This window comes from Magnolia sinica, chromosome 13 (assembly GCF_029962835.1).
Source record: "Magnolia sinica isolate HGM2019 chromosome 13, MsV1, whole genome shotgun sequence".
In the NCBI taxonomy this organism is placed as follows: domain Eukaryota; kingdom Viridiplantae; phylum Streptophyta; class Magnoliopsida; order Magnoliales; family Magnoliaceae; genus Magnolia; species Magnolia sinica.
The window spans coordinates 29,977,761-29,994,051 of NC_080585.1; the positions used below are offsets into that span (position 1 = coordinate 29,977,761).

Sequence of the window (16,291 nt, forward strand, 5' to 3'; positions counted from 1 at the left end):
TTGTCGATCTATATGAAATCCTATCCTGAGCGAGTCAACTAATATTATGAGTTCCCTAGATGTTTTAGGTTTTCTGAGTTCACTCTTTTCTTGGGAGATAAGGAGACCTCTACCATCTAGCATGTCGCCTGCTTCACCATATAATGTGGTGACATGGGGCCCTAAAATGTCATGGTCAATCTACTGTCATGGGTTCTCATATTGTGAATTGCTTGAATTTCCTAAAATGTCATGGTTGGTGTACTGCCTTGGGTTTCTATTTATGAGAATGTTGTGCGGAATCCCTAAAATATATTAGTCAATGCGATGCCTTGGATGTCTTGAGATCGTCCTAAAATGTCTTAGTTGGTGCATTGCTTTGAACATTTCCATGTATGAATATGTGATGGATAAGTGATTATGTAGATATACGATTATGAAAAGTGACGATGATGATTACGATTCATTGAAGGCATTGCATATATCGCATCTCTTGCATTACAGCCCATGATATTACTTTTTTATCGATTTATTTCAAAATACTTAATTTACTTGTATAAACCCAACAATTTTTTGAAGTTAGTTAGATATGATCCCATTGGGTTGTTATGCTCACACTTTTAATAAAATTTCAAGTACCGAGTTGGAATATTACGAGCAGGCGTAACTCTACTACTAGCCTATTTTTCAATTAATTAGGTTTAGTTTGGAATATAATTTTATTTTGTTTATTAGATTAGTTTACATTTGAATTTCAATATAATAGAGATAGTAGTTAGGAATTGAAAGAGAAGATTATATTAATGAGAGTTATTTTTATTTTCGTTTAGTTTAGCTCTAAATGTGTATAGGATGAATGGAATTTGTGGATTGTAATGAATATTAAATTAAATTAATCTCAGAAGCTTGAGATTTGGGTCTTGAAAAATCCTATTTAGGCACCTGAATTTCGAGGCATGATATGATGAGATACAGGGCCTTCACCCATTTCTTCTCAAATGTAGGCGATGTAAGAAGCACCAGTAGTGCATTGGTTATTGAAGTTCATTGAAGATCAATAAACTGATGACTGGACATATTCTCCCATAGCTGGGAGGCTAATGATGACACATATGTCAAAGATAGTGAGACTCATGAACCCATGAGGGAAGTGGAAAGAGTTGGTCGATTGACTCCAAAAATAGACAGTTACAACTAATAAGTACGAGTGCATTGTTGTATCGAAGTGGGAAAGTTAAATACAATCAAAGATTTCAATGGTCCTACAGCGATGAGTAAAGTCCAACTAGACTCTGCCTAATAAAAAATCTAGTCGAAAGAGAGATTAAGCCACAACTCCTATGCCTAGAATTTGAGGATGTCCATAAATACCACCTTAAAGAAGGATTGCTAATGGGGAGTTGTTCTTCAAGATATAAAAGAAAGAAGGGAGAAAGACACTCTAAGTTGTCGGTCATGGTTGGATTAAACGAGGAGCAAGCATGAGACCATTGATAGACTTAGATTTAAAAGGAATTAAAGTTTCACGAACAATAAAATCCCCGAGGTGGGCAAGAATAAGTTCAAGCATATCGGGAGCTATAATTTTTGTAGCAGTCGACTCATAGGTAAGGCTAGAGCTAGCAGAAGATGAAAAAGCCATAATAATAATGACCGTAGGAAAGGAAGGGAGATAGGAAATCGACCGATATTATAGAAGAATGATTGTGATAAAAATATAATCATATAAAAGTGAAATAAATCGTTCGGTTTTATGTCCACATTAAAATATGACCAAAAATATCTGACGCTCGTATTAATGTGCATGACGGTCGAGCGTGAACCCTGTATTGGCACGTGTCGCAAGTCGGAACAACCATCGAAACTCGAACATCAAACATCACATCGCATCTCCTAATATGAAAGAACATGTGGGGCATTGTTACACCCATTTTGACACACCAATATGGAATAATAAGAAGTCATCATATGTCAACACTACAGGTTCGATGCTATTATAATCAAACTCACATCCGAAGATATCCTTAATCACATTTTCTTCAGCGATATGTCTTCTGTTATTAATGCAATGACACAGAATTACATGCATGCCTTTAGGAGATCGAAACGTTGAATAATACATGGCCGTAATTTGCATGGCATTTGAATGAGGCAGCGTACCCAATACGTTTATAGAAAACCTACTGATATAAGAATCCTATCATGGATCTGGATATCATACACTCGGTAAGGCCCTCTCTCGTAATCCTTCTAAAATGAAAGATCTTCTAAGAAACATTCAGAGGTCTTATGGTGATCATAAAGATTTTGAATATTCAGAGATCAGACTAATATTTGAACGGATGGGTATAATGGAATGGACCCACTTGAAACAATCAAAATTAATAGAATAAGAAAGCTCGAGGAAGAGGATTTGATCCCACCAATTCTATAATCAAAAGGGACAAATGGTAGATATGGCTCTAATTAAGCTTTTTTAGATACAATATCATCTTGAAAATCTTATAAGAGAGCATTTACGTAAAAGTGAAGATCTAAAAACCAACAATTTTAGATTTACAGAGATCTCCCTATTTGGAAACTAAAATTTGTAGATACAAAGGATCCTTAACTAGGAAGGAAACCCAACGAGGATTTTGCCGCCTGGACAACTTATAAAAGGGGCACGTGAAGAAGAGTTCAAGGCTTACACCAAATACAATTTATTTTCTTTTACATTTATCTTAGCATAACCTAGTCTTAGCATATATTGCTATTGTATGGCACCATCGCTACAATACTCTAGGATTATATTAAACATCCACAACGTTAAGTTGCTGGATCCCGATCAATCGAGTCCTTACTTAGGTGATTATCTTTCTAGTTACATCCTGTTGACCATTCGCTTGCATCATTTGTTCACTCAGACGAATTGGGTATTTATTTTTTTCATTATCATTAGTTATTTTTTACTTTGTCGACTATAATGAGTCATACATTCATATAAATAAAATCAGCATTGTTTTAGCCATTTTTTGTTTATCTATTCATCTCCGTTCTTTTAAGAAATACATTGATAACGAGTAATGGTGGAAAAAGTCATCAACATAAGGTAAAAAGAATTCATTAAGAAGGACTCACCCCCACCCTCTCACAAATTGCTTAATCGCTGATTACAATTGGTGGTTAGAACAACAACTAGGTTTCCGAATTCTGTCTTAGTCATTTCATTGTGAAGGTCACCAATGTTCAATCAAACATTGAGTCGAGTACGAGTCTGGCACACTTATACTTTCTAATCACACACATAAATCAAATATAAGCCCTCGATCACACATGTGGCATTGTGTTTGATTGAATTATGCAAACAAGACCCATCTGGAGCCAACTAATAATTCAAATCGGTCAAAAGTGACCAATGAGAATCAGATTTACGCCAGCCACATGGCACTCATTTGGACCATTGGATGGGCCTACTACTTGTTGAGGTGGCGAAAATGCCTCAAAATATGTGAAACACAATTGGCGATTACCATTGGCCAAGAATTACCCATTATCATACACATATGCTTGTATCACTTTGGGGAGTTTGATAGTGTACTTATCTGCCATGTTAGCCATTGATGAGAATCTGAATTATGCTGGTTATGTCTATAAAAATAGAGCTAGCATCCCTCATTTGCAACAATAAGTAGTAAGTAAAAAACGGTTGGCAATGACTCTAACAATTTGGAGAGTTCTCCCCCTTTGTGATATTTTATACATCAACATGCTATTGATTTATGAAGTTTGTCAATTAGCGGAGTAAAGTTAGAATCAATGGCTCTCAATTAGCTCTTTCCATATAAGAGGACTTGGTTCCCTCTTTCAAATCTCACATCTTCATTAGTTCACACCAGCATCATGTATATAGTATCCAATATCACATACTCATCTCTTTCTGCCTACTCTTTTTTTCTTTTATTTTTCTCCAACATTTGTCCATTTGAACCTTGCATGTAGTTATTTCTATAGCTTTTCTTGAAAGTTTTAGAATCCTATAAAGTAGAAGCCGTACTTAGTATGGGCGGAAAAGGGTACCTAACCCATGCCTTTATTGTCACCGAGGCTCTTACTTTGGATGTCTAGCTAAAGACTAATCGTAAGAGTCACTCAGATTGAGAGATCTTTAGATCTCTCATTTTGCAAGCGATTTTATTGTCTCCAACTGATTATATATTTTAAGCTTATTTCAGCTAGTGGCAAATCCAAGGCATGCTACTTCATCTAAGCCAATATCACCTCGCTCTACACAAAGAAAAAAAAGAGCACTAGATAAAGAGGCATGCAGAGAGAGAGAGAGTGCGAGCCCGCCAAGAAAAGATGGGAAGGGTGGCCAACTCATGGGACAATGTTCCATAATATCTCAGGCCACTAATTAAGTGTAGTTTTACTAGGGGACAATGTTCCATAATATCTCGAGTCACTAATTGAGTGTAGTTTTACCAGGCCAAACACATCTAAGTGGATGATTTTTAATGACTTCTTGCTTGATACTTGGCTTCTGTGTATGGTTGTCAAACACATATGGTTCATATAAATCATTTATATATCCCCTATTTTGGAATGTTCGGGCATTGAATTTTTTCTTATCTAACTCATTATGGGGAGTATAGTTGAATAAGGTGTTTTCTTCATCTTTGTGAGCACCGCCATCTTTACGTTGCTGATCATGACGATTCAAGTCATGTATTAATCGATTGCTTGATCTACCTTCTCAATGCCTCGAAATTTTCATATCTTTATGTATTTCAGTTTAGTATATCTCTACTTGTATGTGCACGTCTTGTCATCATAGAGACCCATTAAAATCACGGGTCCATTGGAAGCTCTTATACTAAATGATGCAAAGAGAATTGAGAGAATAAAATACAAGAAAATAATGGAAAAATAAGAGAGAAATGTTAAGATTTCACTATGGTGAATGGGTAAAAGGTCCCCTCCAACCTTAATTTTTAAAGGAGAGTCCTCTTAAATACAAATGTAAAATGTCAAAAAGCTTTTTACTTTATCTACAACCATTCTTTTATGAAGACCCAACTAGGTCAATATGAAATTACTTTTTTTTTTTTTGGTTATCTTGTTAGTACACCCACTGTTAGTTCACACTTCATTGTTAGTCACACCCACTAGGGAATCGATACCAAGTCCTCAGTGTTGAAACAAGGTATCTTTCACTCAGTCTACCACTTGAGCTATGGATCTAGGTGTCAATATGAAATTACTTAATTACCTTTATTTACCTAAGAAAATTATAAAAAATAAAATATCAAAAAGACTAGCCTAAAAGAAAATTGATCATGGTCATTCGTTTGCATCACATTTCCCATCCATGGGGTAATTAGATTGATAAATTGGGATAAAATAAATACAAACCATATGTTCATTGAATAGGTGTATTAGCTTATTCATGCCCCAATGCACCAAGACCTAACAAGGTCTTCAGTTTTAAACTGGCTTAGACCCAACCACGTTTTCTAACCATAGGTGGATGAAGGTGGGCTCATATAAGTCATTATAGACTCAAGTTGTAATACCCATTTTAAAAAAAAAAAAAAAAAATTTGAATTTTAATGTGAGAGAGAGAGCTGAATCTCCCTTATCCCTCTTATCTCTCCCTTTTCTTATCCCTATCCTCTTAGCTCTCCCTCGTATCTCTCATTCTCTCAACGAACCCTCAATCTTAAGGAAGGAACATGAGAGAGAGAGAGAGAGAGAGAGAGAGAGAAAGAGAGAGAGTCCTACTTGGACTAGATGAAATGAAAAGAGAAAGAAAAAAAATATATCATAGAGAGAAAATGTGAAAGAAAGAGTGAAAGAGAAACTTTGAGAATGCTAAATTCAGGTTAATATCAAAGCTCAATCTAGGTTAGTATCACAATTTTCTCTTTGTTTTATTTATGTAAGTCACATAATTCTATACTGATGTACATAGTGGACAGATCAAATTATCCGAATGGGGCGTCCATCGTGTACATCTACCATAATCCATGTGGAAGGATACACACTGGTGTCATGGATTTTGGCTTATGCGCAGAAGGTTGGGTCTTACCAATATGAATGCGGATTGATTTAATCTGTATAGTCCATGGATTTTTTTAGGTCGAGATATGTAGAGATCTCAGGAATCGGGCCAATCCAAGCATCCGATAGACCACATTGATCAATGACCAACCCAAAATTTTCACTTATTTTTATAATATAGGTTAATTGGCACGAGGTCAGTATAATAACTAGTCAAATTGACCATCCATCCATTGTATTGAAGTAATTGAAATTTATGTAGGAAAGATATAATTCTTTGTGCAAGTTACGACTTGGCGTAGAGAGTCATACTAGCCTATTCTAAGATGTATAATTAGATCCACACCGACCAATATATTCCTAAAGTTTGAATTTATTGTCATCCCAAATTTAGGTCGATCGAGTCATTAGGTGGGCCACATCGATTTGATTAAATGAGGGACGTTAATTTACACTTTACATTCTTTGAGGGACCATCAGACGTATCATATTCGATCTACACCATTTATATCAATCTTGGAATTAAACTGTAGAGATGTCTAGAATATGAAATTGATCTGATCGTTTGATGGGCCACACTATTCAAAGGAAAAATTGTTGATAAGTCATGACATGAGAATAATATGGACTATGGACAGTTCAAATATAACAGATCTATTGGCAATTCTCTAATCGACTATGTGAGAATATATGGACGGTTTGGATCTGACTAATGCATGTTATTGGATCATAAACCATAATTTTGAAAATATTCTCAATTTTCTAATTTGGTTCGTTAAAATTTATTAAGGCCAAAACATTTTTTATCAATTGATAATTGATGTTGATTCAATCGAAATAGGCAAAAAGTGTCCAAAGACAAAAATCTGTAATTCAGAATTTTTTTTATTCGATCGAAAGAATCTCGATTCGATTAATAAACATTCGATCAAAGTCGATTGATTCGATCAACAGTGTTGTTGATCTGATCAATAAACACTTGTGTAGATTTGTTAACTTCTAAACTTTGATAATTTGATTAACAAACTTAGGATATATGTAATTTCATATACAATGGACAATTGCGGGTCGTTAAAAAGTGGTTAGCCACTTTAATATGATTGACTCGGTCCCCCATTGACCTATGATGATTAAAACCATGTGTTAAGGGATAGGTTCGAAGAAAATTTAAGTTTGACAACTAGTAATCATTCTTGTGGATCCCTCTATGGGAGATTGATCAATCAAAGGTGGGTCTTACTATATTTATTTGTATATTCAGAACTTGATTTCATTTACATGATTATTAGGGAGTTCTAATTCGATCAAATACGCATATGCTATGGAATCGTCTCCACCGAATCAAGGTAAGTGATCTCAACATGTTTCCTCTTTATTAAATTTATAGTTTGATTGATTGATATGTTTATATACTTTGTCTGATATTGCTATTGTGTTCTCTTACTTAATTTAATTGAATGTATGATTTGATTACTGTATTAATGTAGATGTAATGATGATTAGATTTATGGTTTGATTTAATGTGTTGTTGTAATTCATGATTTGATTTACTGTATTGCTGGAATTCATAATCTGATTTGTTACATGCATATAAATTATGAATTGATTAATATATTAATGTTATTGGATAATACAAAAATTGTGTTGATTTTTATATGATAATTAAAATAATCTATAAAATCTATGGTTTACAACTACGCTATTATAATTGTACATTTATTTCTTGCATGCACAATGCATGCCTAAATTCTTAGAAGATCTATTTGGATTGTATACTTGGTAGAATCATTACTGGATGCACACTATATATACTAATGCAAGCATACTCAAGTAGTAGATGTAGGCATTGTCCATGCCTATCGAATGGTAGAGGCCTGTCAATAGGCATATGCGGGCTTATGGGTTTCCAACTCAAGCAAGTAAACAGATTCTCACTTGATGCATTTACGTATTTATGCAATTACCTAACATTCGCATTCTACACGTATTTTGTTATATGATTGTTTATTGCTATATTTTAATTTCGACATTACAAATCATGTCCGTAATTCTCGCTAAGCCTGACTAGCTTATCCTGTGTTGATGTAAAATTATATGTATTCGAGGCTGGACTTTTACGTCAAGAACAAAATGATGTAGTCGAGTTAGAAAATAACCCATGAGACATGTGGCCTTATCTGTCAGAGAAAGAATTAGCTATTTTGGATGGACCATAATAAATTTTTCCAATTTTTTATTTGATATTTTTAAGATTATATTTGACTAATTAAAAAGTATTTGAATATGATTTAATTAATTATTTAAAATTTAGTCCAATTAATATTCCAAATGAGTGGATCTTCAATCGAATTATTATTAATTAATTAGAATAGATATTAATTTTAAATGTATGAATAATAAGTTAATTTGAATGTAATTTAGATTACATTATGAAAAAATTAGAATTACAACTAAATTATATAAGATGAATCATGTACAATCGGTGAACGATGTGGGTCTCGGCTCGGTGCTTGAAATTCGGGCCGTCACACAAGTGATACCGCCCAAGTTAAGCTGAGTCGACCTAGTGACTTGTCCGACTAAAATTTTGTAGTGGCAAGTGGGGCCCCCGATTCAGCAATCCAGACCGTTGGTATGTCCAAAAATTTTCACACAGGAGTGGAATATCTTGGCCATCCATATTGGGGGACTTTTTCCAGTTGACTATAGACGACCATTGCTATATTTCATATTTCTCTCCATAAAGTATTACATGATAGGTGACCTAAATCAGGGATTGTTTAATGGGCCCCACTGTTTCTATCTTCAAATAGTAGAAGAAAAAATTAGCACCGTAAACGCCCCCTTTTCATGCCTTTTTTTTTTTGAGGGCCGAAAACTTATGTCACCAAAATAGATTTTTAGGGTACAGGAAGAGAGTTTTAGACAAAAATACTCCTGATTTTAGGGTAAAGCCAGAAAAAGTAAGGGTATTTTCGTCTTTATTGGTTCGACTATATGAGTAGAGGTTTAGATTGATAAGGTAGGTTTTATTTGGATCGAATAAAAGTAGAGCTGGGCAAAACAGACCCTATCCGGTGGATCCGACCCGATCAGAACTAAACCGATGGTCTGGATCGGTGCGGATCGGATAGCCGCATCTAGATCCGAAACTTTTTCTGGTTAAGTTCAGATTGGCCCTGATCCGACTTGACCGACCCGAAAACCGATCCATTCACATCAATTTTGGGTTCAACCACTAAAATGATATGCAAAAACGAATGGATGGCGTGGATAAATCACATGCATTCAAGGTGGGCTCCAACAGAGTTTGCTGTGTACATTAGCAAAAGGATTTGCCGGTGTACCATACACAGCAGCTATGTAGCTGGCTTGCGCTAGCGTAGGTACGTGTCGTGCCAAGACGGTGCTCCTCGAGCTACGAGTTGTACAAACGGTTCAAAGGAGATCAAAGTTATATGGCCCCATAGTGATGTATTTATTATATCTACACCGTTCATACATATTTAGAGATTAATTTACAATATTATCCAAAAAAAAATGGATCATATCCAAAGATCACCTGGACCACACCACAAATAGCAATTGAGAATGATTTTCAGCTCTAAACAATTTGTAAGGCCCGCCATAACGTTTATTTTCCATCCAATCTGTTCATAAGGTAATAAAGACCTTAATTAAGAGGAAAAATAAATTTGAAATCATCCAAAACTTTCGTCAGACCGTGACCCTAAAAAGGGTTTCAATGATAGACGTTCATTCTTCACTGCTTTTTTCAGTGTGGCGTACTTAATAGTCAGATCTATCTTATTTTTCATCTCAAGCCTTAAAACATGCTTGCCAAATTGATGGACAGTTTTGATATAACACATGCACCATGATATAACACATGCACCATCATCAGACCCACCTTAAAACATGCTGCCAAATGGATGGACTTGACGCTAACGCGGTTCAAAGCTGTTTTACAGCTACAACTTTTAATGCCTCAACCCTCGAGCTCTGAGTTGTACGAACTGCTCAAATGAGTTCGAGATGGCCCTCACAATGTTGTATTTATTAGATCCATACCGTTTATCTATTTTTCATTATCATTTTAGAGCATTTGGTAAAAAAATGAATCACATCTAAAGCTCAAATGGACCACACCAAAAATAACAACGAAGATAATGATTTTCATTGTTAAAAAATCTGATCAGGATCGACTCGGTTCGGCGGTTCGGGTCAAACCAAACGTGCATAGGATCGGTTCGATTCGAATGGCCTAGACTCGGTGCCGGATCGGACTGGGTTCGTATCCATCCACGTAAATTTCGAACCGAATCGGGTTGGACCGAATCCGGTCCGACTCGTCCGATGCCCAGCAGTAGAAGGTGGATGGTAGGTCGGGTGTATAGTAAAAAATTACCCGCGGTAGAAGCACTATTTGCTACAAAACCCCCTTAAAAGATCCACGCACGAGACGGCTTTCATCCGACGATCCCAGTCACTCCAATCCGTTTCGGACGGACGAGATTTCATCTGGATCATATATAAATACCCACCTCGCTCTCATTTAATAAACCCTCCACGGGGGTTTAGCTGTGGGGAGAGTCAGCTGAGGATTCAACGACCTCTCGAAGGTTCGTTTCTCTTCCATCTCCAAAACCCTAATTTCTCATTTCTAGGTTCCGATTTCCTATCATCAATCCGTTTTTCATATCCCTGATTCCAGGATCTCTGTAAATCTGCTGCTTTCTCGAAGCTGTTTCAGTTTCTAGGTTTTTGTTTTGGTGAAGATGGTTTTTTTTAATCTTAATCTTCTGCTTCTGTTTGTGTTTCCGAATTCCTGCTACGGATTATACGTTTTGGATGTGATTTTGAGTGCTGGTTTGCTCTGTTTCCTTGCGAATGACCAATCGATGGCGGTTTAGGGTTTTGTTTGTTTGGCGATCAAGCCGGTTTTTCCATGCTGTAGTGCTTAAGAAAATAATAGGGTTTTGAAGTGATTATGAGTGCTGATTTGCTCTGTTTCTCCCCGTGAATGATTGGGCAATGCTGGTTTTAGGGTTTCGTTTGTACAAATCTCTCTTTTTCCTTGCCTTTTGTGTTTCCGATTTTTGGTAGGATGAATTATGTGGTTTTGTTGTTAGATTTCCAATAGCAGTTTTTTTTTTTTTCCAATCTGTACTTAGAAAATGATTGGGTGTTTGGGGAAACATTAGCTTCCGGTGACGTTTTAGGGGACGGATTATCCATCTTTGAAGTGATTTTGAATATTGATTTGCTATATTTTTCCCTGCAAATGATTGATAGGTGGCGGTTTTGGTGTTTCATTTGTGTAACGACCGCTGGCTATCAATCTGAGATTTCCCCTGTCGTGTTCTAATGTTTGATGGGATGAAATATATGGTTATGTTGTTGGATTTCCAATACCGTCTTTCATGTAGCTGACCCCATATAATTGGGATGAGGCTTACATGATGATGATGATAAGTAATGAAGTGCAATAACTAGGTAGGAACTGGAAATCAAAAGACCATTTTGTTGGAAGAATCATGGTGGCTGCTCTGTCCAGTTTTTCCCCCAAATGGGCATTTTCTGAGGTATTTTCTTGCATGACGTAATTTTGGAATGGCATTTTTTTCTAGGTATCTTGCATAAAATGTGGCTGTTGGGAATTTTGGGCTGGCCAGATTTTGGGAAGTCTAATCATTTTTTTGGTTTAGGTTTAAAATGTGTTGCTGTGTGTGAGGAGATCATCTTAGTGATCATATAAGTTCTTGTGAGGTGGCCTGCTCAAAGTGGCAGTGGTTATTATTAATATATATATATATATTTTTGCAATGTGTTTTTTTTTTTTTTTTTTAAATTTTATGTTCATTGTAAAAAAAAATTTTCTTGCGAATCAATAGGATGTGTTTTAGGGTTTTGTATCCTTGAGCATTGGTTTGATGCATGACTATGTGGCCTTCTTGGTTCCTGACATTGTGGTTTTCGAGAATCCTTGTAATGTTTCAATTACCTTTTTTTTTCATGCGTTATCTCACTTCAGGACAAGCAAGTTACTTGATTTCTATTCGCGGAAGCATGAGGGAATTAATTTTTAGCTTTTATGCTGGTGTACTTGTCAGTTAGGAAGTGTTTTCATGCTGATTGCTGATTAAAGCATGTCGTTGGCATGAGTGAGAGTTCAGTATACAATTTGATGTGATCTAGGCAGTATCATGCTATCATGGTTATTTATTTATTTATTTCTAGTACTTAAATATACTTTAATATCAACCGTTTTATTTTTATTTTACAGTTCTTTTTAATTCTATTTTTTATCATTTATTTTAAATTCTTAAATGTTTTCACTTCAAGCTTACTTGACGCTCCCTTTGTGCCTTTAATCTTAGAAGCTCGATGTTGATGCTCTTAGTTGTGGGTGTACCTATCCATCAGCTAGATTTTATGAGTGACTGTTTGTAGATATTTTTGTCCAGAAATTGTTTGGAAAAGCTTGTTTTTTGGCGACTTGGCGAGTGATTTCATCTCAAATGCTGTGATTTTCCCCTTTCATCTCCTGTGCTCTGATTGAGTCACCATATGTTTGGTGTTTTGGTTTTTTATATTTTTAATTTGGTCTAGTTTGTCATCCACAAATTAGAGAGGCTACGTAGCGTTAACTATTTAAAATTGTCTTTTTTCTTGCATGGTTACTGTTCCTTTTTGCATTGATGTGGTTCATCTGCATTATATTCATCTTTTCTCTCTCTCTCTCTCTCTCTTTTTCTTTTTTTTTTTTTTTGTGGTTAGTGATATGGAATTATTCCCGTCTTCCTTTTGAGTTATTAGTTGAAGAAAATATTGTATAATGTGGACATCTGTGGACATCTATCCTTTCACAATTCACGGTGTTCATTAAAAACCTATCAAATGGTGATGTAACAACTTCTCTGCTTCCTGCCTTGATTCAGGTTCTGATTTTGAACAATGGCTTTCACTTGCAAAATTGGAAATATACTAAAGAGGACAGTAAGTAATCATATTAAATCAGACTTGTCTGCATCCAGTCCATCAATGTACCAAGCGATACGATGCATGTCATCTTCCAAACTCTTTGTTGGAGGTGCGTCTTGTTCTTGTTCTTTCTGAAAGATTCCGAGTTTTCCATCTTTTTGGTTGTTTCATGATGATTTCCTGTTCTCCATCTCAGGACTCTCGTATAGCACAGATGACCAAAGTCTGAGAGAAGCATTTACTGGCTATGGGGAAGTCATAGAAGGTATGCCATATTCTCATTTTCCTGACTCAAATTTGTAACAACTTTCACAAAGAAAAACATGAATAATTGAGTTTTTGAGTTGGCGTCCTCATGCAGCAAGAGTTATCATGGATCGTGAGACGGGCAGATCTAGAGGCTTTGGCTTTGTTAGTTTCACATCTGGCGAGGAGGCATCTGCAGCCATCACTGGAATGGATGGAAAGGTATGACCAGTTTAATTGCTATGATCCTTTTACCTTATAATTTGGAGATTGATAAATATTGATAGATTGCATATCTAACATGTCAGATGCAGATTCGTGTTGTTGTAATGAAATGCCCATACAATTATAAGATGGAGCCCACACACTGGAAAACAGGAGATTGTGCTCCTGCATGCCCCAAAATGTGAATCTGCCAAAGTTCTGATGTTTGGAAACACAAGCTCATCTTCTAATGGGTACACACAGATATATATATATATATATATATATCTGTGTGTGTGTGTGTGTATGGTTTGCTAGCCCAGGGGCAGCCTCTCCACATGCACCTTTGGCTTCCACTATGTATCCAGGATATCCAGGTTATAGGATCCTGGAATGCTTGAAGATACGATGTTTGGTGCTGTTTAAGTTCTTGGAACTCTGGATATCAAAGCAGCAGATGTTTTTTAACAGTAACAAAGTTCTATTAAAAGAACTCTAAGAAGGCAATATGCAAAATAAGATGATGAGAGATATCTAATATAGAAGCCTCAAGTCCCACCAAACAACAAAAGGAACCTCTGTTACAATCTCCCCCCCTAACTGCCACAATTGAACCATCTGGAACATCATCACTAAACTTTGGCAGGGTTACAGAAAACCTTGTTATTACATTCTTCCAAAGCAGCCAATTTCAATTTCTCGAGTAGTAGCTATTTCCAGTTCCACGAATTTTCTGAGCCCCTTCTCCCTCCCTTGTAACTCTATATCTGCCTGGATGGCATCCATGCACCTTATATGGTGGGCCCAATCTTGAAGGTTCTGCAGCTAAAAATCACATTGGTCCCATGATCATAGTTGTGTAATGGCAGAACCCAAGTGATGGATGGCCTAGGTCAATTATAGGACCATTTATTGTATAATCAATATGGATCATGCATTTCCCTAGCCATGCAAATGAATCATGGATTACCTAGCCATTCTGATGGCACAGTTAGAATCATCCGACCGAAGTTACTTTTTAAGGACGATTGGTGGCAATCAAAGGTGAGACTGAAATGATGGATGGTCTAGATCAATGATCGGACTTCTAGTATATTCAATAATCTACATCTCTCATCCATTTAATTGGTAGTTCTTTTTTCCCTCTTGGAGGGTTGCATAGCAAGCATCTAAATATGAGCAAAATAGTACCTCATTAAAAAAATGATGGGAAAAATTTTAATTGTGTTTAGAAAAAAATTACATTCAGTTTATAGCAGCTGCTGATATATTTGTTACTTTTAGGGATATGTATCTAACACTCATTATAAATTTATAATGGTAATTTAATGACAGAATGAAAAATGAAAAAAAATGACAGTTTAGCGATGCTATTTCCTCGGCAGCAGTCACTGTATAACAGAAGAATTATGGAAGCTGTTTTTTAACCATAATGGTTTTATGTTGGATTATAATGCCATTTTTTTCTTGGTAAAAATACCATTAACGATGGGCCAGATGTATCCATTTCTTCCCTATTTTTCAGTTTTTTCCCCTGCTTCATAACGGTTGGTTGTTTGTGGGGTCTCATGATTTCAGGTTGACGGTGATTTCTTTGGGGGATTTTGTTTCAAATGTAATAATTACAATGATTAAAAAAATGATATATATTATCCTTTGAATGATTTGCATATGATATGTCTATCTCCAGGTTAGCTGATTACCAAATCTTCTTTTTCCCAGGATTTACATGGCAGGATGGTAAGAGTGAACTATGCTACTGAAAGGACGGGAGGATTCCGTGGCGGCGGTTATGGAGGTGGTGGCGGTGATTATGGAGGTGGTGGCGGTTATGGAGGTGGTAGTGGTGGTTATGGCGGCGGCAGCTATGGTGGTGGTGGTGGTAATTATGGTGGCGATAGCTATGGAAGTGGGGGTGGTGGTTATGGTGGTGGTGGAGGAACAAGGGGTTATGGTGGTGGTGGAGGAACAGGGGGTTATGGTGGCGACAGCTATGGAAGTGGTGGTGGCAGCTATGGTGGAAGCAGCAGCAGTTATGGCAGTGGAGGTGGTGGTTATGGCGGGAATAGTGGTGGCGGAAATTATGGTGTTGCTGGCGGGGGTGGCGGCAGTGATGGTTATGTCAGTGCTGCCAATTTTGGTGCTGCCGACAGTGGTAGTAGCTATGGTGGGAGCAGAGGAATGGGATATGGAAGTAGCCAAGGGAGCATGAATGCTGGCGGCGATTACAACCAGGGCAATCCGATAGAGGGGAATTACAGGGACGAAGACGATGATGAGCCGGACGACTACACTGACAAGCGAGTTTGATGCGGAGGAACATGGACCTTGCTGATGAGAAGGCAATGCATGCACAGATAAGAGGGGGATTTACTGGGAAAAAAATAATAATAAAAAAAACTGAAATCTGCAGCCAAACATGCCTTTTTTTCTTTCTTTTTAATTAGTACCTGTTATAGTTTTGTTGACTTTGTATCAGTTTCATGCGCCTTTTTTCTTTTTTGTTTTTGGTTCGTATGCTACTGCTGCTGAGATTTGTGTAGATGGTGACTCAGAATTCCATGAAATTTGACATCTGAGAGACGTTGGGTGATTAGGTCTCTCTCTTTTTGTTGCAGGTAAGATATCCAAATCACTAATCAGGTGAGACCCAAATACTTATATTATGAATTGGTGGTCCACATGTACCTAGGAGATTTTTTAATGGTCCGTATTCAAAGTAGCCTACCTATTTCTGATTTTTGAGCCAGGCTTGTTCATGGGGAGCAGGACTCGCCCATATCATGTAGCCCTATGCTCTTATGGATCCCACCTTGATGTCTGTGTTATATACACA

The 16,291-nt window shown here is 36.7% G+C and overlaps 1 protein-coding gene across 2 annotated transcripts; it reads left to right on the forward strand.

Moving 5' to 3' along the window:
• The first annotated feature begins 10,487 nt into the window (after window positions 1-10,487).
• On the forward strand, window positions 10,488-16,048 carry LOC131223422 (glycine-rich RNA-binding protein 2-like). Of its 2 annotated transcripts, XM_058218837.1 has the most exons (6): window positions 10,488-10,643; window positions 12,963-13,114; window positions 13,202-13,270; window positions 13,367-13,473; window positions 15,178-15,388; window positions 15,422-16,048. In XM_058218837.1, the coding sequence occupies exons 2-6, from the start codon at window positions 12,979-12,981 to the stop codon at window positions 15,763-15,765; spliced, it is 867 nt and encodes a 288-aa protein (XP_058074820.1). In that variant the 5' UTR covers window positions 10,488-10,643; window positions 12,963-12,978; the 3' UTR covers window positions 15,766-16,048. The 2 variants fall into 2 exon arrangements, with proteins under 2 accessions (XP_058074820.1, XP_058074819.1); XM_058218836.1 differs by having other exon boundaries at window positions 15,178-16,048.
• Window positions 16,049-16,291: the final 243 nt, after the last annotated feature.